Below are 27531 nucleotides of genomic sequence, written 5' to 3' on the forward strand. Positions count from 1 at the left end.
CTGATATACTTTATAATATATTTTACTTCAAACTGTCAAGCACACAAACTTGCTGACTAGGTATCCATAAAACATTTTCATAGCCACAACTATCCCATAATAATAATTTACATATCTCAAAAACATTCTTCTTTTGTTATTATCAACTTAACATTCTATTAAGTATAGTGCACATGTATTAGCACTTTCTGCCCAAGGTACAGGTAATTATTAATCTATCCAAAGTATTTTGTTATACGGAGGAGTACAAGCGTCGGTAGGCCAACAGCAAATCAGCTAGATTTAGTTTCACGTGGCTTTGTTTATCGCAGTTTAGAGCTTAGGCCGAACAGGGAATAGTATCATTACAAATGGACCGTCCTGTATATTTGCTATGATAAGATATGAATAAAGGATCACGCATGTCCTGAAGCGATCTCAACTTGGAAAGTGAACACCATCCTGTTAATCACACCCTGTGTATGTCAGTCAACATGAGTTAACGTTTTTCTTCCCACTAGTATTTCAGGACTTTTTGAAAAATTTTTTTAGATTCTATTTTTATTTTTTTTAAGATTATTTACTCATTTTTGCTTCTCTTTCAATATCCAGTTTTAACTTTTCGACCTATAAAAAATTGGCTTTTCTTTTCCTAACATATTAATTGACGAGCTTACGGATCACCACGTGCCCTGGTGTCTGTAATTAGAACGTTTGAAACTTAATAATTAGCTTTTTTTTGTTTTTGTAAATACTACAGAAAAACATCGTCATGTCCAGCTTTGTTGTAACGGTATGATGAATTAGATTCAATTGTCAAGATGCTAAGAACACCGGCTTGAAAAAAAACAACACCAGTTGTAAACAGTGCAACTACTTTTAGCACCTTCGATGATTGAGCGCTATCGTTTTTAACCTTAAGGAAACCAAGGCACAACTATACGATTTAAAATACTCATCATTTCTGAAGAACTAGGCGGAGGTTTCTCTTGCAAATAATTTGTGGACACAAGCTCCTGTAGTGTACTGTGCTGAAAACTTCATAAAAATATTTACATACACAAAAAGGTAAGAAAAGTTTATTACTTTAATGCACTTTTCCCCAACTTGTGTTTCCGTAACCTCATGGGATATGTCTCAAAATTTGAGAATTTAAAAATAAATTTTATTCCAAGAAGGACGACTATAGCTAAGTATTATCAGCAATAGAGCAGTTTTTTATTTTTACCATGAAGCCTTTAATCTTCCTACTGCTAACTCTTAGGAAGGGATCCAACTCTTATTTTTAATTAAAACATATTAGAGCCATAGGGGCTCAGTGGTAGAGCGCTTCTCTGTGGTGTGTGGGGTCCTTAGTTCGAGTGGGTTTTCTCGGGGATACTCCTGTTTCCTCCCACGCTCTCATTTAACTAATTCTTCCATCATCATTCAGTTGCTTAAATCATCATCTCCCTTAGCCTAAGGGATGTAATCGTGGGACGTTAAATTGACAGATTTCAATTATTTTTTCAGTTAAATATATAAGAAAAAATATATTTGCAGGTTTCCACTTCATTACTATAATTTATTTCATGACTAAATAAATCATAGTTTGTATCATGCAATTATCTTTAAGCGTTTGGTATTATATAACTGTTTTTTGTACTTGGCAATGAATATATAAAGAAAGTGTGTTGGCCGCTGTTGTATTGCTTGAAATTATTTTGTGTCATGTTCAATATCAAGGCTATATAAGATATAGACAAATAGTTTAAGATACAGCCGAAAAGAACACAGTAATGCGTATAAATTTCTCAAGGCTCTCCCATTGGGAATCAAATTCTGGACATTGTATTTCTAATAACGCTAAGCCACTAGAATAGTGGGAAGGACTGTAGGCCGTTGTGTATTTTCTGTTACCCATTTCCTTTTTAAAATACATTTTTCAATATGAGTTCGATTATGAAGTTAACTGTCTGATTTTATTCTTTAAACATCACCCAGTCCTTTTTCTCTTTTTCAGAAACCCAGTTTACAATTATTTATCTAGATTGCGAGTAAGATCTTAATAAAAAAAAATCTTGCATGTAATCATGTCAATTTTTTATCATTATATTTAATAATAATAATATTATTATTATTATTATTATTATTATTATTATTATTATTAATAATAATAATAATAAAATAATAATCATAATAAAAAATAATGTCTCTCTCCCATTCTCCCTCTGTACGTATATATGTGTGTATGCGTATATATATATATATATATATATATATATATATATATATATATGCATTTGTCATAAGATTTTCGTGCATACGGGTGTCTCCCAGAGCCCCACCAAGTTATGTACACAGAAAGACTTCCACTAAGCCTATGTTAGAGTACGAAGCCGTTTCTTTCGATTTTCGGCCTGAGAGGGCGTATTTGAGAGGGAATGTATGCAGAAAATGTATGAATGTTTCCCGCAGTTTCTAAGAACACCTTCCCTACATGCAACACACATTAAATTATCAGAATTGTTACATAAAAATGAAATGAAATCTTTAAATCTTACGTCCCACGGTTATGTCGGTTAGGCTAAAGGAGACGGTGATGATGAGAGATGAGTGAAATGGTGGAATGAAGAAAGTGGGAGGAAACGGAAAACCCCCGAGAAAACCCACGAGCACGATGTTTGTCCACCACAAAGTCCACACGGCGCGAGCTGGTATCGAACCAGGGACCCCAACCAACGGAGGTGAACGCTCTACCACTGAGCCACCGCGCCCCTCCAATTGTTAGATAAGAGCAGAAGATAAATACCCGAGCAATGGACTTTTTCATCCAAGTACTGAACTAAGATTCGGCAACGATGGAAGGCTTACTACTGATAAATATTTCGTATCTGCTTTACGCTTGCTAGTTTATGAGCCCTGAATTTAAAAGAAAGGTTTGAAGGTTGGTTTATTTAATTATTTATTTATTTGTTTGTTTACTTGATTATTTAGTTATTTATTACAATTTAAGTCGTAGATTGTGGCGTTTACTCTAAAAGAGACGACAAATAATTGAATGATAACAATAATTAAGCGAGTAAGTGAATACCTAAAGAAAATACATATCAGTTATGCCCTGCAACATATAATAATTCTTGAGTTTGCGGTCCATTATGACAGTTCGAGAAATAGGGAAAGAAAAAATTAACATCTTTGTTTTAATATGTGATAGTCATGCTCTGTAGCAAACAAGTTAATGAATGATAATTACAATGGAATAATGTTAAAATACATTTAAGGAATGAAACGAGTGTAGGAGAAATTGAACAAGATGTTACCCAATAGGAATTAAAGTAGGATAGTATCGAATCAAGGATTCTTTGCCCCCGCGGTGATTGCTCTCCCAATGGTTAACTATGGTTTCCAGTTATTTTTTATTTTGCTAGCCAAGGCTGGCTTCCCACTTGAGGGTTACGCCCTCCGTGAGGGAAGAAAAGTTTAAAAATTGATAGGAAAGGACTGGGAGATGGTCTAAGGGAGTTTTCATTATTTTAAATACAGTAGTATACTGTAGGTGGGTATTGCTATCTTTGCGATAGCAATCATAAGAATAGGGGAAGGTCGGTATGGCATAATAAATTTATTACAGTACATTTGAGGACTGACAATACTTCCTTAAGGGTACGCTTGGCAACACAACACGAGGGTGATTGTTAGAGGACAGATGCAAGTTAAACTTCTCGCTTGGGGGCTGCTCCAAGTATTGATGGGAGACAATGGGAAACCCTGTTAATAACAGAGGATTAGTACGCGGAACATGACGGTATGATATGAGGTGGAGGATGGTCGATGAAAATAGTCCTTGTGAGCAGAAGATTGGGGTGGTCGGGTAGTAGAGAGTAGTGATATAATGTGAAGAGAAGGGAAAAAGGAGAATGTGTGATGGGGTGTGGCAGTTAGTGTGAGCGTTAATAGTGCCTTAGAGAACCGAATGATGAAAATTGAGACTTGTCTGAACGTACCAAAGGCGAAGCTTTTTGAGATGGAACAAAATGTGGGGAAAAGGCATTCGATCGTACAGGATTTGAGTTGGACTGGGAAGTTTGATGCTGTAGGCAATACGAAGGGCGTGTTGTTTGAGGACATTTTAAGCTTCCGATAATGGGAAAGGGGAGCTGCAGTCCAGGTGAGCGTCGGACAAAGAAAGGCTTTATCGGTGTTTAAAAGAAGTTCTGAATGAAAACACCAAGTTGTGCCATTTAGTCGTTTAAGAAGGTTAAGTCGACAGTAAACTTTTGCTGTGATATCCTGTAGATGTGCTTTCCATGTAAGTTGTCTATCTAATGTAATTCCCAGATATTTTGACTGTTTTAGAAAGCTGAAGACGCTTGTCATTAACGGTGAGATTTAATAAAAATTGTTTGCGATGAACTTTGGAGCGTTTATTGGATGAAAGGAATGCTGTAGTTTAAGTTTTACTAGCATTGATCTTTAGTCTCCATTTATAACACCAGAGGACAAAGGTATCTATCGCCTCTTGTAATGCTGTGTTAAGCTGGAGAACAGTGCAGCTTACAGCAAGAGAGGCTGTGTCGTCAGCGTATTGAAATAAATGAACATTGGCAGGAAGTGGAGTCATATTTGCCATATACAGCAGGTAGAGTAGGGGGAGAGAGAAGTGCCCTGGGGTACACCAAAATGTAGAAAGGTGGGATGTGATGATTGTTGATTGATGAAAACGTATGTGAGGGGTCCAGACAAGAAATTATAAGTAAATCGTATTCATGCAAGTGTAAGGCGAAAATTGAGTAACTTAAAAAGAAGTCCTTGGTGTCAAACTTTATTAAATGCCTATTTCAGATCAAAAGGACCAAGCAGGATGGTTTTGCAGTATTGCATTGATTAGTGATGTAGTTGAGAAAGCTCATGAGTTGGACATTGATGCTGAAATCCTGCTTGGTGTATCGACAGAAGATCGTACCGTGAAAGATGTAGATGAAGACGTTGGACTATTATTTTTTTCCTAGAATTTTGGTGAAAACCGGGATGAACTGAATCGGGCGGTAAGAGGAAACTTGTTCGGGAGGTTTTTGTGGCTTAAGAAACATAATAACTTCAAACGTTTTCCATTGAGTGGGTATATAACCGGTGCGTAAAATAAAAGTATAAATGAAAGGGAGAAGATTGAGCATAATGGATGGGCCTTCTTTCACATGTCGATATGATATGTTATCGATTACTGGAGCGATGTTGCATTTGCGAGTAACCACATTCGTGATGTCGACAGGAGTGATGGCACAGTGAGTGCTTTTTGAGAAGAGACTGTGTGGTTTACGTAAGGTTGAAGATGTGGAGAAGAGAAGTTAAAGTGCTCTGTGGGATGATGACGAAAATGACGTGAGAAGATAATGGCGTAAAGATATCCTATAAATAGGCAGCAAAGGCATTAGTTTTATCATGATCAGAGTGGAGTTCTTGATCGTAATGAATGAGTGGATAGGACGTTCTGGTTTATTTTCCGGCGAGTGCGTTGAATCGCTTCCAATATTTTGTAGGATGGGATGTGTCAGAAAGTGAATTGCAAGCCTTGATCCATTGTCTTAATTTGTAAGTTTTAACATAGTTTCAGACTGTACGGTGAAGGGCTAGAGCTTCATGATTACCAGATTGACCATATTCTTTACAAAACTGACAGGAACGCTGTATGAGAGTAAGATATTGTGGGAGTAGTTTAGGTTTGTGTGGTGAATATGCAGAATGAGGAATGAACTGCTTGGAGGAAACTTGAATAAGATTAGTGATATGATTAGTTTTGAAGAAGGTAACTAAGAGATTTATGGTTGTAGCTTTGGAGGTGGCAGAGGAGGAAAATCCTCATCGAGGATGAGATGTTCATTATCTGAACTAGAGATGCTGTAGTCATCAGTATGATGTTTCTTGGATGGTGGAGATCATGACGACGGTACTGGGCTGCTAAGGGGTGAGCCAGATAAATTTGGGCTAATTTCAGCTTTAGATGTTTCCGTACGAGGCTTCCGTTTCGCTACTTTCGTACAGATAGCAGAAGTCCAGGGTGTTGACGGTCCTGAAGCCTGTCCGGTATCCATAGCTGGATCCCACAGACGATGAAGAAGATTGCACAGCTAACGGTGAAGTGAGTGAAGCGAAACGAAATGATATGAAATGTTGAATAAAATATACACAATAATAGTGTACTTCAGGAGGCTTCCACTTGGGTGAAACCCTTGATCTCTCGTAATCTTTACCCCAAAAATGAATTTGCACACGTATGCAAAGAAGACAGTCTAGACTCCGCCAGCTAATTAAGTATGTCCAGTTAAATATTCATTTTCCTGATTTAAATTCGAACCATACAGTTTTTTCTTCACATGGTAATACATCGTTTATCAATTACATTACCTGTAATACAAAAGATAGTCAATTTTGCTGCTGTACCTAGGTATCTACGAATTCATTCCTTTCTCAAACTCATTTCAAAGAATAAAATAATTCTCAGAACAGAGTAAGAAGTAACTATTAGAAGTGGATCAGCAGTAATGCTATATTATGTTACGAAAAGATGTAAACTTTGTTGGTAATAGTCTTGCGATACTCATAATTTCTTTGTTCATATACGAATGATTTCTAAGTACATCAATAAGTGAAGGTACATTATGTAACTTCGGCTGTCTTGTCTAATTTCTGGTTGGATGAACATCTTCAACATATGTTAACCATGTTTAACGATTGATGAGTGTATTTTTTATCAAAACTCAATAAACTCAGGTAAGTAACTTGATCAGAAAATCATGTTTTTTAACGTATCGTATGAAAACATTAGAGCTATAAATATGAACATTGCACTATAAAGTACTCATAAAAGCACTAATTTAGTTCAGGAGAATATGCTTAATTAGTAGGTTAATATTAGGATTAGGAATTAGATTTCTGGGTTTACGGTATCTGTAGCTGTTAGCCCGTCGCGTATGAGGAATGATCGTCTTTCTGCAATTATACTACTCGGAAAATTGAGGACGAAGAAAGGAATGGGGAAAGAAGGAGACGACCTGGGACCATTATGTGAGGTATCATCCCGGCATTTGCCTGATGTGAATGACGAAAACTCATGTTAACCTCATCATTCTAAACGGTTGGCCTGAAAAAGGTTTTAAAAATTTTCGACCGAGTAAAGTAATAGTAAAGTAGTAAAGTAATAGTTTTAGCGACTAAGTTACGCACGACAACCAGGTTAATATGAGGTGAATTCAAGTTACAATACCTATTTTTTTCTCAGAACTGGTACCAGAAAGAAACGTGCTGTTTTCTTTTTTAAAATATGCAAGCACTCTTTGTCAATGCGTGAGAGAGATGATAACCCATACGCACACAGAAGTCTAGCAGAAGTGATGAAAGTGTTGACTGTTTTTGATATTTACAATACTTGTAAAATTGCGCCGTTTTCATTACAAGAACAGCGTATAATCATTCGTTTTGTCCATTTGTGTGGTGTGACACAGTTTGAAATTCATCGCGAAGTGAATAGGACATATATGATAGTGTCATGGATGTGTCTAATGTGCGTTCGTGGGTGCGACAGTTGAAAGAACGTAGAACGTCGTGCGACAACAAACTACAGTGTGAACAGATCCCACGGAAATGCAAACTTTGAAGGCGATGTGTTGCACACTCATTTGCCGATCGTCCAAAACGTTTTTCTCCACTCGTTCGATCATGCCGTCAGACCGGGTTTTGAGAGGCCGAGATTGTCTTGGTTTGTCGTCATACGACGTTCTGCCTTCTTTCAATTGCCGCACCCGAACTACATTAGACACCATGACACCGTCTTCACGTGTCTCACTCAACTGGCGATGAACTTCAAGCGGCGTCACACCACGCAAATGGAGAAAATTCATCACTTTCAATTTCGGTCGTGATGTAGAGGTCGACAGTTAGGGATCCAGGTCGTTGCTGGAGATGATTCACCCACTGGAATACGTAGATGTCAACCATTTCCGGTTTCAGTGTTGATGGCTATAGAGTGAAAAGCTGGAATATGATAGATGGCGAGAAGCGGTTTCCAGCAATCGCTCAAGCGTCCCAAATATCACAGATCTCCACCTTAAACTCACTGCAAAGACCAGAAGTAATAGAAAGCCACTAGAACTTCCGGTTTCAAAAACGTTAATAGATAGCCAGAAACTGTTTCTTAAAATTAATTAAGCGTCCAAATAATATAATCCATCTTCATTGCAAACTCTATACTAAAACCGGAAGAGATAGAATTCACTTCCGATTTCAATATTAATTAATTAAATAAGACGTTGTATAAACCAAACTCCTTCGCGTAATGTAGATGTGATTTTGCTATTTGTTAGTATACTATAGTGCGCGGCAGTCGAATTCACAATTGTCATGGACCAATGAGCTCGTGATGCGCTTTTGCCAAAGCTCATGTGAAAAGATTGCTAACATTAGACATGTTACTATGCTAATGTTATGTTTTTGTGCCTGATTAGTGTAACATTTAAGGATTTGAGATTTGCCAAAACTGCTTTATATATTCATCATGACCATCCGTCCAACCAGGATACAAAATACCTCGATAGCTACTTGATCAATCATAATCAAATTAAGTCAGGATGTAGAAATAATTTTTATTACATTATTATTTTTCACCTGTATTTCTTAAACATATTAGTATATTATTTTTTTGAAATATTCCCAATAACACGCCCAATGCGTGTATTCCAACGCTTTTGAACCGCATAGATATGTCTTGAGAGAAATGTGTTTTGTTGTAACTGTAGCCACTCGTGCACCGCGACTACAGTTACCTCATTTCGCTCAGTGACTTCATTTGAGTTTTAAATCAATAACTTATTAACGTAATCAACATCATAACATTTAGTCTAAAATATGATAACATAATAACACAATAATTTTTAATCAAAACATAATAACAATGAATAACATAATAACTTTTAAATCAATAACATAACAATAAACTAACGAAAAGCATGAAGATCTACTTATATCAGAGAGTCTTGTCTCTCCCTTTTCCTCAAGAAAAGTCGCTGAAATGACGCTGTTACTTCAATTTTTCATTGCTTCAAGAATGAATGTTTTCCATCACTTCTTTGAGTGGTTCCAAAACATGAAAGTCACTAGGACGAGATCTAGAGAATAGAGTGGGTATATGAGACACTCTAATCTAATAACTTCGACTCCAGACACTGTAAAAACAAATAGTGCGAGGTCGGAAGTTAAAATGGAGCAACGAAATACGTGAAATCAGCAGTTCTCGTCGTTTACTTCTTACTGCAGGGTAAAATTGATGTTGAAGCAGATCTGCATATGAATCTCTGGACGCTGTTGCATGTAATGTTCCAACATTACCCATTTTCATCTCAAATCTGTTGCAGGAATTCTGCACAAAAATCTTTAACATTTGGCCTGAAAATGGCTCAAAAATATATCACAAGTATCAACTCGACGATGTCTCAGTACAAGAGTCAGTTAACATAACACTAAATTATTGAACCGCTGTAATTCATGGTCAGTAATTCGTGCCAAACCCATACTAATACCCCAAATTCACATTATTATGCATTTTTTTCACAAACTCTTCCACTGTAACGATGTTTCAGTCATCACTACTCAATATGCCTTAGCAGGTTGTGGAGCGTCCCCCACACAAATTGCGTCATTCTCAAACTTTGTACACCACTCTCTGACTGGATATAGAGACACGCATAAATCATAGCAATATCATTTGCTTTAATACCTTCACTACTATAAAAAAGAGATCGTTGCTCTTACGCGGTGCATGTCGTCAGTGGGGCGTTCAGTTTTGCATTGACGCTGCTATATTATTCTGTGTTCCTCCATGATCCTGCTACATTCTGGTCATTATTCGAACACCAACGATAACTATTGTCACATTCTGGTCATTATTCTTACAGCAACAATAACTTTTGTCACATTCTGGCCATTATTCGAATAGCAATGATAACTGTTGTCATATTTTGGTCATTATTCTTACAGCAACAATAACTGTTTTCACATTCTGGCCATTATTCGAATAGCAATGATAACTGTCGTCATATTCTGGTCATTATTCGAACAGCAAGGGAGAGAACCCTCGCACTAGAGATGAGTGTTCAACCAATGGGCCACGTTGTCTCTAAAATAACTAAGTTTAACTGTGCGTTAATTAATCGAATCTTCTTTACTATATACAAAACAGTGTGTGTGTGTGTGTGGGTAGAGAGAAGCCATCTTGATCCATCAAATTCGGAGCTCAAATTTATGCACTTTTCTTCTCTCGCTATTTTTATGAACGCCTTCCCTGTATAAAACTCACTTTACTTCTTTCTTCTGCGGGATTACATAACAACAGGATAAATACATGGGTAATGGGATAAATGTATTCGTCTTTTTCTCTTTTTGTCTAGGTTCTGAATTAAAACCGGACAAGAACGAGTGCTTACTCCTTTTATGAAGGTTTTGAATTAGTGCTCGCAAATGTCAGGTGTTTACAGCTAGTGCATAAGTAATATAAATATATGTTTAAACTATAATATTTATTTTTATGTATTTAATGAAAGCAAAGAAAAATATATACATAGTTTATTTCTTGCTGTCAGAATGCGTTATGTTTCAAACTTTATCTAGGGAAATATCGGTAGATTTCAATCTTTATCTAGTGGCATTCTATTAGGTTTTAATCTTTACCTACTAAGGTTCTAGTTTCAATGCTTATCTAATGAGATTCGGGTAGGTTTCAATCTTTATTTAGTAGGATTCTATTACAGTATATTTCAGTCTCTATCTATTGAGATTCTGTTAAGTTTAACCTTTATTTAATGGGGTTCTGATAGAATTTAATCCTTATCTAATGGAATTCTAGATGATTTCAATTTTTATCTAATCTTATTCCTATAGATTTTAATCTTAATATAGAGTACTTTTGGTAGGTTTTAGTCTTTTAGCTTGAATTACTAAGAATGTTTAATGACCTGTTGATAACACTGCTGGTGAACCTTTATACCCATTTGAATTCCTTGCAAACACCTCTTTTTTTTTCGATTTGTGCAGCTTAGTTTTATGATTGCTGTTTAACCTGGAACATTTCCACTATTAATTGGTACGTTTCTTAAAATATTTATCACAGGAATACACAACATGACGAGCAGTCTTGTGCCAATCTGTATCCTAGTGGCCTTTCTTTGTCTACACGCTGTCGAGGCGAGGCGATACCAACCTCATCTAATTCGGAGGACAAAATTGAAATCGCAACTAGCAGCGCAGAATAGTACCTTGGAGGCACAAGGAAATACCACAGTGACAGCTAATGATTCTAATAGTACCAACACCAATACATCCGCCAAAGGCCGTGGTTATATCCCAGATACTACTATTATTGATACACTATCGAAGGAGCGATTAACAGCCGGAAGACCGGGTGATAGTGGAATCGATGCATACCCTTTACACAGAGACAGTCAACATCCAAGTAATCCTTACGAGGGCAACGTTCCAGGTTCCTTTGCTTATTATCCATTACATAGAAAGATCTGGAGAATACCGATTTATATATTTCTCTATTACGCTTGTCACTTATTGGGCGCTGTCATATTTACAACGTTCGCTCATAAAAAGGAACTAGAAAGTAACGGTTTTGGGTTTGGATTGTTGTCCAGACCTACGACTACTACCACAACCACAACGCCAAAGCCCTATGAATACTACTTTGACCATGACTACAAGAGGAGATACGATAAAATAGATCCCCGTCGCCCTTTCAAAGGGAATAACAAGAAGAATAGGAAAGGGTGATTTTGAGAATTAATCTCTCGTCATGATCAGGGAATGGATCAACATAAATTAATATTAATTTAAATCTTACTCTAAGAAATCTGGTTATTTTCCTGATCTACAGTTAGTAAAGCTCTCTCATTCGCAGAAAGATATGTACTTACTAAACAAGAACAAAACATATTTCCCTTCATATCTTTTAGTTATGTGTTTCAAACATCATTAGTGAAATATTGCCTCTACTAGTGAACAGTTTTTTAAAAAGACTAAGTTTCCTGCAGAAAATAATAGGTAATTAATCGAGTTGTATCCTCTTTCAATAACTCTGACTTCTCTTAATGATTTGATTAGATGTTCTACAAGGTAATAAGGACACTTGTTTTCAAAGTTACATTTTCTTAATGATTTGATTAGATGGTCTATAAGGTAATAAGGACACTTGTTTTTAAAGTTACATTTTCATAATGATTTGGTTAGATGGTCTATAAGGTAATAAAGACACTTGTTTTTAAAGTTACATTTTCTTAATGATTTGATTAGATGTTCTATAAGGTAATAAGGACACTTGTTTTCAAAGTTACATTTTCTTAATGATTTGATTAGATGGCCTATAAGGTAATAAGGACACTTGTTTTCAAAGTTATATTTTCTTAGTGATTTGATTAGATGTTTTATAAGGTAATAAGGACACTTGTTTTCAAAGTTAAATTTTCTTAATGATGTGATTAGATGTTTTATAAGGTAATAAGGACACTTGTTTCTAAAGTTACATTTTCTTAATGATTTCATTAGATGTTCTATAAGATAATAAGGACACTTGTTTTCAAAGTTACATTTTCTTAATGATTTGATTAGATGTTCTATAAGGTAATAACGACACTTGTTTCTAAAGTTACATTTTCTATAAGGTAATAAGGACACTTGTTTTCAAAGTTACATTTTCTTAATGATTTGATTAGATGTTTTATAAGGTAATAAGGACACTTGTTTTTAAAGTTACATTTTCTTAATGATTTGATTAGGTGTTCTATAAGGTAATAAGGACACTTGTTTTTAAAGTTACATTTTCTTATTCACCCTAAAAATTATTAAGGAAGCAATAAGTTCAGTTCGCTATTATTTTGTACTTCTAGCAAATGCACTACAGTAAGTAAATATATTTCGAATTATTGATCAATAAAATGCGGAATTCCATATTGACATTAATATTTACGGTATATTGATCTTTTAGGTATTCTTTAAGAAATTAACGTGTTAAAAGCAGTTGATCAACTAGGTAATGCTTTAATATTTGACATAACGATATTATTTGAAGAGCCCTTTCTCTGTTGACTTTGGTAACATGGTGTTCGGTTTGATTTCATTTTGGAGACAATTGGGCTCATTATGATGGTTCAAATTCCACCTTAAAATGTAAGCCCAGTTCTGCTACATGTAATCTCGCTGATGAAAAGGTACAATGTTTAGTTATTTTTATACTGAAATTGCACAGAGAGAAAAATTGAGACCATTTATAAGCAAAACTCGTAGACTCCGGCTACAGGCGGTTTTCCTAGCGCTGCTCTTGTCACGGCAAAACAACTGCAATATGTGTTGTGGTGAATATTTTCTGAACTCCATTAGAAGGAGCAGAACTAGGTCAGCCTAGATGGTACCTACGTATTCCTTCTCTTTGTACATATATTCAGTACAAATTTTCTAGATGCTATTACGTACTTCTCTGATTTCGCCAGTAGTTGTTTATTTCGGGTCAGAAGGAAAATTTACATCGTATCAAGCATGGTACTATGTAGTGTTCATACATAACGAGATAATGTTTTTTGAAGTACCTTACCATGATTTTCTGCATCCTGTATGTGCTGTCTAAGGAAATACATAATATTCGTCTATTTGCGGCTGTACAGATTAGTCCTGGCTAAACAACAAACCTGTACGTAGTCAAGTGCGGAAAATCTTATGTATGATAGAAAATTCCGCTATATTTCGCTTCTCCGGATTTTCTGGACTAAAAATAGGATTTTTCTCTCAGTACTGTTATTTTATAATTCAAGTAGACCCATAATTACCTCTGATTTTAGTTTAGAACAAAAGTAAAGTATTTAGTAAAGTTTAGTAAAATGGAATTATTTCTATAACCATGTTCGAACTATCCAGCTACAAAAGAACGTATTAAATTTTATGTATTTAAATGACACGGTCAACTGAAGCAACTGCATGAATAAATGATACGAGATTCTAATCGTTCCATTGGGAGACCCGGGTTCGATTCCCGGCGGGAGGTCATGTGGTTCGGATTCCACATTAATCAGTAGGTCCACGTCTCATATAGCCTCGCTGCTGAACGGGACGTTAAACTCAAAATCAACTCAACTCTAATCGTTCCATGTGTTTGATTCTCGAAGAAAATACGTAGATTTTGTAGATGCAGACGTTAAAGTCGGAACCAAATTCAAAACAGGAATTTATTATAATTTCTTGTTGCCTAAGTTCATTCATAGCTCTTATTTGCTATTTTAACAAAGATTAGATAACAGAAACTGACCTGTATTTGAAATTAGTGACTCAGTGTTAGAGGACTTAACTGTGGTTCTTTCAGAGCTAGGACCAATTGAGCTTTGAGGTGGATGAACACCATGTGTAAGGGCTTCCCATGAACACCATGGGCTTTTTCCTGATTCTCCCACTTTCTCCAACTGTTTACATTCCATCAATTCGTTCATTATCGTTACCACTGTCTCGCACAACTTCGAACCATAATCGTTGGTCTTACACTAAACGAAAGAAAGAGATGTATTTGAGATACATTAGAACAACCATAAATGATTTAGAAGTGCTAAATATTTTTAATTGTGTTGATCAGATGACCAAGAGTGAATTTAAGCAGTAAAAGCACAGGAACCAAATCATTTCAAAATTATTTAAATCCAATTTTTAGCCATATTTTTATTTGATTTTCTAGAACAATTTATAATCTAGAGTTTCGGACATCAAAATGCTTTACATCGGAAAAGAATGATGATAATTGAAAAGATTTTCATTTGCGATGGCTAATTTTCAAACCTCTGTTAGGTAGCAGAAAACCACGTGAAGTGACGAAACAGGAAGAGTCAAATCTGTTTATTGGACCTCGCCCATTACCCACACCAACTTTTCCATTCAATCAATGTGGAGTAGTGAAAATATATCAATTGCAATCGAAGCACCTACAAAGTGTGAACTATGTGATATAGGCTGTTACTAAATACCTTAAATACCAAGAATCAGATACCTCAAAAATTAGTCATTTTTAAATGATGATTGTACAGCATTTGTGCGTACAACTTCCGGCTGTATTTCTAACTCAGTCGGCGATGAATTGCAGCCATATTAAACTCTTGCGCCCAGAAGAAACGAATCAGTTCACACATGGCGGGCGCTTCGATTAATTCGATATGTTTTCATGCAAGAGATGGTCAACGTCCAATCAACAGCTTTATCTTATTTCGTTTTGTCACTTCACGTATTTTCTTAATGGAGGTAAAAAAAATAGCCTTTTAAATAAAAAACCTTTTCAATTGTATTCATTTTACAGCTATATAAGGTGTTTTGATATTCAAAACTCTAGATCATAGATTGCTCCAGATTATGGATTTTAACAGATTCTGAACTGATTTGATTCATGCATTCCTACTTCTTTAAATTCAGCCTTGTTTATCCGGCCAAAACAATTTAAATATTTAGCACTTCTAAATTATTTATGGCTGTTCTAATGAATTTTCAACACATTTCTTTTTCTTTTCTTTTTTTTAAAAGTAAAATCCAACGAATTTGCTCCAACGTTAAGGGAAACGGTGATGACTATAAGGAACGAGATAGTGGAATGGAGAAGGTAGAGCGAAATGGGAGAACCAAGAAAAAATCCTTGCACACAGTGTTCATCCACCTCAAACTTTTCACAGTGATTGAAAGATAAGAGTTTGTACATCGATGTAGAAGATGGGCGATCTACAGTTAACAGTTTTGTTTTATCCAGTATGTCTCATGTGAGATCCTCCTCTGTTGACTTAACGGTGTTTCAAAAAGTGGCGTCATGAGAAATGTAACGATTATGTATAATCCTGGGTGGATTTGTTTACCGATATTGATAAGTAGATTGTCTTGTTTTGAGCCAGAAAAAAAAACGATGTAATGTACATGTGAGTTGTTACAAAAAAAAAAAAAAAAAAATCGAAAATTTCCTCATAAAATTAGAAAACTTATCTTCAATCCTAATTTCCACTGTTACATTCAAAGTTGCCATCTCGGGCTTGTACATACCAATTCCAGAGATGTTGCCATTTGTAGGCACTGCGAGAAGTATTATAGCATATTCAAGAATTCTTGCAATTAGACTTGAATCTATCCGACAGAAGGTATAATTCCGCCGTTTATACTTAAATTCCATTTTAGGACAGAAGTAGTAATTGGAAGGAGGTACAACGGATAAGTATGGTAGATGAAGAACAGTGGTCATGTTGTTTCTTGAGAGGAAGTCCCTCATAACAAGGAATGGAGTTCGCTGCGATTCATCTTATGTTCATTTCATCCAACATATTGTGATGACACGTCCCATATGATTGTCCAACACTATTATAAACATAGTGCATTGTCTTCAGGCACTAATCACGTACTATCGCTACCGTTTTCGGAGTTGCCAGTGTTGATTGACTACCTGCCTGATTGTTTTCCTTCGCAGGATTCTAACACTGCTTGAATCGTACAATATCACTGCAATTCTTTTCTTTCGCTTAAAATCTTGTTCACCGAAGTTCTCCTTCAACATTCGAGGAATTTCAGCTGTCATTTTCTTCAGCTTGAAACAAAACGTAACGAGGGGCTTTTGTTTTTTGATTTCAAAATTCACAGACACATAAGAACACGGTATAACGAAACCTACAAAGACTAAGAACTCCATGCACTTACAGCAATGATATTTGACAGGTTGACATTTGAAATAGCCACCAAAAGACAACTAAACTGCTGGAGTTTGCAATGCCACTGATCTCGAGCGAAACATTAAAATTCTCGGAAATTTTGGGTAACTTCTCTTACTCTTTCATTCTTTTTTTAAAAAATATAATTGATGGAATTAAAAACAGTATTTATGAGTTGAATACGATTCTTCATTCCAAATCTTCTTAAATTGTATCCAATATAGCATTTTATAATTTTCCCAGAGTACGGAATGGAAGTACTGCACTTGCTATGCTGCTCTAACACATTTGGTATCACTTAACCACGTCATGTTAATAAACTCAGATATTTTCTTGTAATTTGAATATTTCTCGAATGCATTTCACGTGTTTTTGGATTACTACTATGCATCTTACTTACTTTTCACAAGTGGGTTATATCACAGGATTATTTACTATAAGAAAAATAATATGTTAAAGTAATTTTCGTACGTAAAATATGCACTAAATTCATTTTACAAGCATATACTGTATTAGGAAATTAGACTATTTTTCGACCTTATAGAGGGTTTGAGCTAAATTCATTAGAGGATTTAGGTAATACTAGTTTTATATAGACTATTTAAATTTACATTAACTCCGTTCCCTGCTCAAAACTAAGAGATTATTATGTTCTTATGCATATTAGTTTTCTTTCTTTTTTTAAAAATAAAAGCAAATTCAGATTTTCATTTTAACGTTTAAAATTATATTTTTGTCTATACAACTTTCCTAATACAATGAGAAAACCTAATGCTGAACACTATGAAATGACGTGTACTTGTATAGTTGTCTAGACATAATTTGCTAGAAAACATGTCAATATTGGTTTTTGCTACCATAAGTTTCCTATATTTTGTTACAATGTTTGTAAATTTGTGACTTAATAAGCTTTGATTATGTAATGTTAACAATATGGAAACTGAATATTATTTCTACACTTAAGAAGAAGCTTTTTAAACTGTTGTAGAAATCTGAAAATTTCAACTAATATGTATAAATGCTGTAATATGTACCATTATTGTTTGAAAAATAAAATTTTCACTGTTACATTGTGTTTTATTGAAATTTTCTTATAAAAAGTGGCTTCAAAATTTTGCCTGAGTTACATTTACACTTGTAATTAACTTCCTTTTACAATGTTTTCGAACAGCTATGCATTCCGAAAGTTTCTGAAAGCAATACTGATTTTATTTCGTAAATTTCCTGCAGTAGCTTCTACTCATTGCCAATACCTATATAACCTCCACGTAATGACTTTAAGTAAGTATAAAGATCATCCAATATATAGCCTGAAAGTTGTATAGTGCTAGTAAAATCTAAAACGCGTGGGTGATAACTGTATGTTCGTTATTTTGCAGTGGGACTCTAAAACAATTCGTAGTTGGGACTATTAGTTCTGCACGGAACGCTGGGAAACAGCTATACAAAATGAAGCCATCAAGATTTTGAACAGTAAAGTGTCATTAAATTTGAGTTAAATGAAAGTGTGAAACATCACCACATGACAGTTCAAAATGGTAACAACCACATAAGTCTAATACAATTTAAGATTAGACTGAGGAGTTGTAACAACATAACCCACTCTTTCACTGCAGTCACGAAAGCAGCATTGCTAAACTGGAAGACTGCGAGAGTGCAAGAATGCAAGAAAAGAGTCGTTTTACTTACGTAAAATTGCTTCAGATATGAAGATAAATGGAGGATTATTCCTTCACATCACTGAGGTCTAGCAAGTGAATTCAAGTTAGTTTTGGAAACAGATGAAATGAGAAATGAAAGAGAGATGTGTTGTGAATGCAGGAAGCTTACAAGCTGATGTGAAGCTAACACTGATAGATTTCTTGATCATATTGGCAATAGAGATGAAAGATGGCTTATAGACAATTGTCTCAGAACTTATACGTAGATTAGCAATTGTTTTCTATCGTTCTCACACCTTTAGTCAGTCCAAAATCTATTGGCTTTCCGCTGTTTGACATGGAACATGCCTATAGGGATGCCGTTATCTTCTGTAACTGTTTACCAGCGTCTCTTGCGTGACGCTAGCGTATCACTCTATACTAAACGCAATGTTAACTTGAGAGCCGCATCACAAGCGCATTAATACATGTCGGCGCGCGAATCTTTTCACAGGGAAGCCTTTGTATGTGTGTGCATGTGTTTTGGTTTGGCTCTCAATCGCCAGGGTTTCAACTGGCGCTGTTCTGAGTTTCAGCTGATATGCGCGGAGCAGCGTTGCCAGATCTACTGATTTTGCAGGAGATCTGTTTTTTCTACGTTCTACTGATCTACTGCGAAAAAAAATGAAAGTAAACAATCTCCTGCTTTTTCCTTACTTCGAGAAGTTGAAGAAATATATTATTATTAATATTGGATTTTCAATGTTTCCTCACATAAAAAGATGAAATTTCTCTGTTATAATACGCAAAGCACTGTAGAGCATATATTTATAGAGCTTTACTGTATATAATATGAATCCAAAGAATACAACTGTACGTCATTTTCTATATGCATTATGGTTACCGTTTTCATGACTTTCTGTAAGATTTACAAGTAAGTGTTGTTCAGATTGGGACTTGGGTTGGAAGAGTGGCTTAGATCACCTCCACGATCGTCAGCAAGAAATCGTCTTACGCCACGATCACGTGTGAGTGTACCATATAACTACGTTATCGCTACGTGCATGAAAAGACATTTTCCCACTGCACTTTGCTCTTTCACTATGTTTTACTTCACACACGTGTGTATCAAATAATACTACTATAAATCGGGACTTTCCCCTTTCATTTGCTCAACGTAGTACATCGGAAATGAATTCTGGACTGCTTGTTTTAACTACTGTCCCCTTAATAATGGCAAATTTTATTGCCCCCCCGGATTTACATTTAAATGCCACCACTGTATGTGTCTACTACTTTTTCCTGTTTTTTATCTTCGAATCTCCTGTTTTTCTAACTGACTGGTCTGGCAACACTGGCGCGGAGCGATGATTTCTCGTCCTTTTCCTGCCGCTTACGAAAAATATGTTTCTTGGTCTATTTGTTTTAATAATTCATGAAGACACGACAATAATAATAAATGTATTGGAAATGCGCACGTCATGTATTTGCAATCCTCACAATTAAAACCCGAGAGCATGAAAACTATTTTGCTTATTCACTTCAATTGATTGAGGTAAGAAAGGATAAGAAATGAAGTTATTCTCATATATCTACCTGGAAAAGGTCAATCATAAACAGAAACATACGAGCAGCCACCCTCCCACACACTAAATTAAAAATACGATTTTTTACATTGGCACTGAGTAAACCACAGCGAACCGGCAACAATCATATTAACAATTTCTTCAATAGTTTTGTCTGCATATTTTTCTCTTAGTCGAGCGTACAAATTGTTGACAATTTACTTTGCTTGACTTTAAAGAGGTTTCCCTTCCTCGTGTTTGCGATAATACTGAGAAGACGATAATTCGGATTCATTCATATTTTCGACTTCGCGCTTAACACTCTTCATGGTTTCAGTTTCAGTACACCCACGTACCCACTCTAACGCACGCGCGAAGACGATATTTGGCAGAGCAGTGTTACTCTCTGCACAAAAATTGCAGAAGTTACATGTGAGTTCCGTTATTTCTTTTGTTTCATTTATCAGCAGGCAATGAAGTTTCTTACGGGGTAGTTACTCTATCATATAAAAATATTAAGCCATTTCCTATCCATTGTGGATGGTTTCTAACATTGACCAATTAAGTAATTTTACTGATCCTCTGCTTTTGTTATAAGATTTTTCAAGTTTATAATCTTGCAACACTTGCAAGAGACTCGCATCTAAGCTGCCGGCTTTTCACTCCTTTCTTTCCTTCTCTCTTTCCGATTCTGAGTCGTGACGTCATTTTCATAACCCTTTACTAATAAATGTAGTATCATTTATTTTAAATATTGTAATGTGTTGACATTTTTATATACTTGAACTCAATTAGCTCTTTGAATTGATCTCCTAAGTAATGTTTTACTTGTGTAACGGGAGGAACTATGTAATGTGCGCGGAGTCGCCTGAATTGAAGCTGCGTATCTCGGCTATCAGGATAAGGTCGCGGCAAGTATAGCTATGATAAGTACTGGAATGCCTCCACAATTAACCATAATATTTTATACAACTTTAGCGATTATTTGTAAAATTAGAACTGCTTTATTGTAATATAACACACCCGATTTCACTCAAACGAAACTTTCTCTAATCCAATTAAAAACAATCAACGTAAACTAAAGGAAAACACATTGGAACAGAGTAACACACGGATAAAATCAAGTATGTCTTTTATTATTTAGTATGTCTTCTGCTCACTCCTTTCTTTCATTTTATTTCTAATGGAAAATTTCCAAGTGTTATTATCAATTTAAACTCAATAATTATAGCCTTCTCGGTAACACAAACTCATAGTAAGGAAAAATTTGTTAAATCAGTCTGCTCAATGTTGAATTAAAACTCCAACACCAACAGGAAATGCAAAGATCAAAACGATATACTTTGCCGCGAAGCAAATCCGTGCCGCCAAGCAAAACCGATTGCGACCCGCAAAGATGGGGTAGGAAGAACATCATTGACTATCGATTAACATCGTTCTATAGAACAAGAGAATTTCTCTGGACAATTCTATTACTATTTCCTCTTTAGTTCGTGCTTTCAAATCGATTTGATACCAGATTGTTAGTAGGATTATCATTACGATCTTCAGGATGTTAGGAGACCTTGTATCGAATCTCGGAACTTACACACCACTCTCTTGATGACCGAAACTTTAATTTGTTTGTAGTGACTCTGAGAATTCGAAACACCATAACTTTATGCTAGGCTACAGAGAAGAACTTAGTTACCCACTTCAATCATTTTGTTGGAATGTGGATCATTAGACCTTGGATTATGACAGTGTTTAGTGAGTTTAGTGTACTTGCTTGCTTATTCTACAGACTGGACCACAGAGCAGAAAATGAAATGAAAAATTTTGAGTTTTACGTCCCACGGTTATGCCGGTTAGGCTAAAGGAGACGGTGATGAGTAATGAATGAAATGGTGGAATGAAGAAAGTGGGAGGAAACGGGAGAACCCCGAGAAAACCCACGCACACGGTGTTTGTCCACCACAAAGTTCACTTGGCGGGAGCAGGGTTTGAACCTGAGACCCCTAGCACCAGAGGTGAACGCTCTACCACTGAGCCACCGCGGCCTCTGAGCACAGAACAGAATACAGCGGTGCACTTGAGTAAGCAAAGCAACTTAATTCACGTTGTAGTTCCATATGTTAACAGTCTCTTTCTTAAATTCCTTAAACTATGAGCTTGAGTTCTTTGAGGAGAATCGTTGAGTTTAGGCTAACTACATTAAAATCGGTTGATATATCAGATTGTTTAATCACTCGGGATTCTTCCCTCGCACTCCTGCTTAGGTTCCTCCCAGTGGTGCTTACTACTTAAAAAAACAAATTGTGTGATTGGTTTTGGTTATTCCATCTCTTCCTATCGTATCAAACCTTGTAACCTGGTAATGACACTGGTTACTGACAGAGATTTTCGTCGGTGTCTTTCTCCTCTGTACTTAAAACAAAAGGAAACGTAGGAGAAAAAACTCCCAACGATAGTGTGGGTGGAACAAATTTTTAATATTGTCTACAATTTGAGAAACAGATATTAACGTGCACAATCCGCAACTGAGCAAATATTTTCAGGTGTCAATTGCTGGAAAACAACCTACAATTAAAAACACAGCACAAACCTAAAACCATCACTTGTATATCTGAATGAAAAAAATAACTTCGGACACTTTTGGATATTGATATTTGTAATTGTAATACAAATATCACTTGGCTTTCCAGACACAGTCGAATTCTACACCTTGTTGTTTGCTTCGTTTACATTGGTCTACTTTACCTTGATTTAAGACTTTCAAATTTCATTCTATTTTCCACTGAAAAGTATCTGTAATTCAACAAGGAAATAATTATATATGATAATTAAACTGAAATTCATCGCAATATGACCCATGACAAACACCGTTCCATTGTATATCGTAGAGGTCAGATCCATCGGTATTGTAACAGAGCAGTGCTTGAACAATTGACCATAGAAATTCAAACTCCGATTAGTGATAATTTCACAGCCGCTTTATTAGAAGTGTCACCGGTCACCGGAGAACAAAAAATATAATTGATAAATGCGGTAAGAGGGCAAGAGCAAAAAATAACAGATAAATGAAAGCGGTAAATGCAAAAAGATAATAGATAGATAAAAGCGGTTAGAGCAAAATGATAACAGATAGATAAAGGCGTAATAACAAAAAGATAACACATACATAAAAGCGATAAATGCAAAAAGATAACAGATAAAAGCGGTTAGAGCAAAATGATCACAGATAGATAGAAATGTTAAGAACAAAAATATAAAAGCTAGATGAAAGCGGTAAGTGCGAAAAGATAACAGATAAAAGTCGTTAGAGCAAAAGGTAAGAAATAGATATAAGCGGTAAGAGCAAAATGATAAGAGATATATTAAAGCAGTAAGAACAAAATGATAACAGATAGATAAAAGCGGTTAGAGAAAAGGTAGGAAATAGATAAAATCGGTAAGAGCGAAAAGATAACAGGTAGATAAAAGCAGTAAGAGCAAAATAATAACAAATAGATAAAGGTGGTTAGAGCAAAATGATAACAGACAGATAAATGCGGTAAGAGCGAAAAAGATGACAAATAAATAACAGCGTTAAGTGGAAAATAATAACAGATAGATAAAAGCGCTAAGATCTAAAATATAGCAGATAGATAAAGGAGGTAAGATTAAGAACATAACAAATAAATAAAAGAGGTAAGAGCAGAAATGTAAAAGTATATAAAGAAGCAGTAAGAACAAAAAGATAACAGATAGATAAAAGCGGTAATAAGAAAAGATAACAGATAGATAAAAGTAGTGTTCTCAAATAAATTCAGTGACCCTAAAATAAGTTCCATTTATACTCTCAAGTCTCTACTAGAATCAGAAGTAAAAGAAATCCACTGCCATTTCCGGTTACAATATTGATATCCATAGAACAAAAACAATAGAAGATAGAGGAAAACGGATTCTAAAAATGCTCTCACCTGCCCGACAATAAATCCTATCGGTGTTCTTATATATCTATTAAATACGGAAGTTCTTGAAATCGAATGTTGATCTCATATAGAAAAAGTGGTAATGGATATAAGATTTTCTAAGTATGAATTTTAATGTCAAAGAAATAAAAGATTCAACTTCACTTTTATACCAATGCTGAAGTCAGAAGTGGTATAAATTCACTACTACTTACAGTTTCAGGATTTGTTCTCATAGAGTGAAACGGCTCTTACAAGTAAGGGACCATATGGTTGTCGCGCAAATCAGATGCAGACATACGCCATCTGATTGAGCATGTAAAGATATAGAGAACACAGAAATTTAAGGTGCTAAGGGCCATAGGGAGCGGGTCGGCAAAATTGAAGAAAGTTAGGAATGACAGGAAAAGTTAATTTCTTGCGAACAGGGAAAAAAGTCAATCAAAAAAACCGAAACTAAACATAACAAGGGCATCAAGGACGAAGAAAGATCATAATCAGGGTTACCATCTGGACCGCAGTGTTGCCAGCGCTACATAACATTGATATGGAAGGTATAGCACAGTATAGCAATTCATGCACAAGGAAAATATTAGTAACACAAAAGACAATTGAAAAGAGTCTGTACACGTGCGTAAAAAGGTTTAACGATAATCGTGAGTGAATAATGTACATGAGGGGGGACAAATATAGACATGAAAGTGAAGGGGATACACATGATAACACAGAAACAAAAGTGTTTGGGAGCATCGTTCCATGATGATGATGATGATGATCTGTGTTCTGCCGATGTATGTTCTTGTTTCGGAACCCAGTGGTAACTTTCCAGCGCGCATGGTCGCTGAATTCCCCAATGTGAAAGCATATGCAAGCAGATCAGCGAATATGACCAAACGGGATTTGCAAATCTTTCTGGAAGAAGTTTTGTGGCCCGATCTTCAGGGTAAGGATCGTGTTTTGCTTTTGGTTGACTCCTGGACTCCAAACAAGGATGACACTCTTTAAAACATGACAGTTCCTGATGGTGTTCAGTTCTACAAAAAGCTGATTTCTCCGAAATATACAGGCCTTATACAACCTGCTAATTTGTTCTTCTTTCGTCCATTCAAAAACATGGTGAAGTTCATCACAGATAAGTTAGTGTTCTCCAGTATTAATGTGTGGCAACGTGAGAACTTTCTCCGCCTTTAGTCATTTGTTCATTACCAGTTTTCCTCTAGGCGATTCCAAAAGATGATACGCTTTGCGTTTTTCAAATGTGGCTACTCCAATGAACATCCTGGACAGTTTGAAACACCTTAAGCATATTGCTTTGAAAAAGGACTCACAGAGGAATGCTGCAGAGACGCGTGTGACCAGCTTGCTTTCATCCGCTGTGCTCACTGCGAGAAATGTTTGTGTGTTGACCACGCATTCATCCGTGATCTTCACGTCAACTGCAATTAAACTACAAATGGTGCGTACTGTTCTCTATTTTCCTCCATTTGTATTCACGGGGGTGTAATATTACTCACGACTACGTTAAACCTTTTTACGCACGTGTACAGAGTCTTTTCAATTGTCTTTTGTGTTACTAATATTTTTCCTTGTGCATGAATTGCTATACTGTGCTATACCTTCCATATCAATGTTATGTAGCGCTGGCAACACTGCGGTCCGGATGGCAACCCTGATTATGATCTTTCTTCGTCCTTGATGCCCTTGTTATGTTTAGTTTCGTTCTTTTGGTTGACTTTCTTTTCCTGTTTGCACGAAATTAACTTTTCCCGTCATTCTTGACTTTCTCCAATTTTGCCGACATTCAATGTTTCCTCTTTACTCGCTCCGCTCCCTATGGCCCTTAGCACCTTAAATTTCTGCGTTTTCCATATCTTTGCATGCTCAATCAGATGGCGTATGTCTGCATCTGATTTGCGCGACAACCATATGGTCCCTTACTTGTTAGATATGAACTCAGGACTAAAAGACTATGTAATGCACTGTTTTCCACCGACATTCCAAATTTTGATTTATTTTAAGTTAATTCGGTTTAAGTTTATTAATGTTGGTTTCGTTCATTAAGGTGTTGAGTTCTTGTTCATTATCAAGTGTGCCGATCTTGGGGAGCCGGGGAGGAATATATACCTTCTGCATCTGAATAGGGGCCCACCAAATTTACAGAGAAATTGGCGCCCTTTGTTCATTATACACGTTAAACAATCTTTGGAAACGAATGGTCTAAATTCTCATGTCATTTTATTTAATTTTCCAAAACAAAAAGGTTTTAAAGGTACACCTTGTGAAGTAAAATAATAACAAGTGAGAAAGAAGAATTCTTGTGTAAATTGGTATTAAAATAACAAGTATAAGCATACAGTTTAAAATTACTATTGAATTAATGTAAAAAGAAGACATTGCATCTGTTGAACTATGTTTGTATTGTGGATTCGGCGTTTTAATGCAACGATTCTCAGCATCAACATGAGCTACTAAGCACATAATTCAGACCAATTTGGGCCCTAAACCTTTTCACGTTCCAAGGTGTCTGAATATGTGAAATTTCCAAATCAAGTACACATACGTAGTCACACTGCAGTATTCACACCGTTTCCTGTAAAGAAAATAAAGAGCTGTTTAAAATGAAATGAAGAAGTTAATATAAATAATTCAAAAATTAAATAAAGAAGTTATTATGAATAAAATAATCAATAAAATTTTGAGGCAAATAAACAAAGATTAAGTTAGATAATACAAATAGATAGATAGAAAATATATTTATGCAGACATATGTATAAAATGACTATTATACACTAAACCGTATATAGATATTCGAAGACAACTTGCAAAACTGTCGGTTTATGACTGTCCTTACCAAATAACCTAACAGCTATATGAAGTTAACGTAACCGAAGCTACACTTTAACGAAAGGGAATCCTTACCTGGTATGCTGAAGTATTCCACTGGAACAGCCTTGGACATCTTGGAATGTATCTTCTGGACTTGAAAAAGAAGAAGAAAATGAAATTAACTGAAATCTTTGAAATCTGATTACTGTTACGTTTCCGTTGTTGTTTAAATTTACATACAATTGTCTTAATCTCCTTCTGCTGCTAATTAATTTACTTTATGTATGTTATACAATGTTACGTTTTTGTGTTCGAAATTATGCTATCATGTATTATTATTGTTGGTTGGAGGGTGAGAACTTCATCTTCACCTAGTCTGAAAGTGCTTTCTCAGATGCGAAGATTTATATGGCGATCTAGAGCTAAGAGTTTCCTCGTCGATTAGTGAAAATGAAATGAAATCTTTGAGTTTTACGTCTCACGGTTATGCCGGATAGGCTAAAGGAGACGGTGATTATGAGAAATGAATGAAATGGTAGAATGAAGAAAGTGGGAGGAAACGGGAGAAACCCTAGAAAATCCACGCACACGGTGTTTGTCCACCACAAAGTTCACTTGGCAAGGGCTGGGATCGAACCCGGGACCCCAAGCATCAGAGGTGAACGCTCTATCACTGAGCCACCATGGCCCCTTCGTCGATTAGTGTCAATTGTGGCTTTATGTGGGTAGATTCAAATTATTCAAATTTACTTGTACAAGATCATACCACACTTCAAATGATTTCGAATTGGTTTTTGTGATGGGCTGCCGACCTTGTTAACTTGGAAGTCGCCACGTGGAAAGTTAATAAGGGACA

General features: G+C 35.7%; 1 protein-coding gene across 1 annotated transcript in view; it reads left to right on the plus strand.

Annotated features, from left to right (window-relative positions):
- The window catches only part of LOC145684032 (uncharacterized), a 271555-nt gene extending 259759 nt beyond the window's left edge, over positions 1-11796 (plus strand). Inside the window, exon 5 of the mRNA XM_081755851.1 lies at positions 11117-11796. Coding sequence (XP_081611977.1) covers positions 11117-11781 — 665 coding nt within the window. The 3' untranslated portion in view covers positions 11782-11796. The remainder of the gene's footprint in view (positions 1-11116) is intronic.
- The last annotated feature ends 15735 nt before the right edge of the window (positions 11797-27531 follow it).

Source organism: Thermobia domestica, chromosome 4 (assembly GCF_964235325.1).
Source record: "Thermobia domestica chromosome 4, izTheDome1.hap1.1, whole genome shotgun sequence".
NCBI classification, from domain to species: Eukaryota; Metazoa; Arthropoda; class Insecta; order Zygentoma; family Lepismatidae; genus Thermobia; species Thermobia domestica.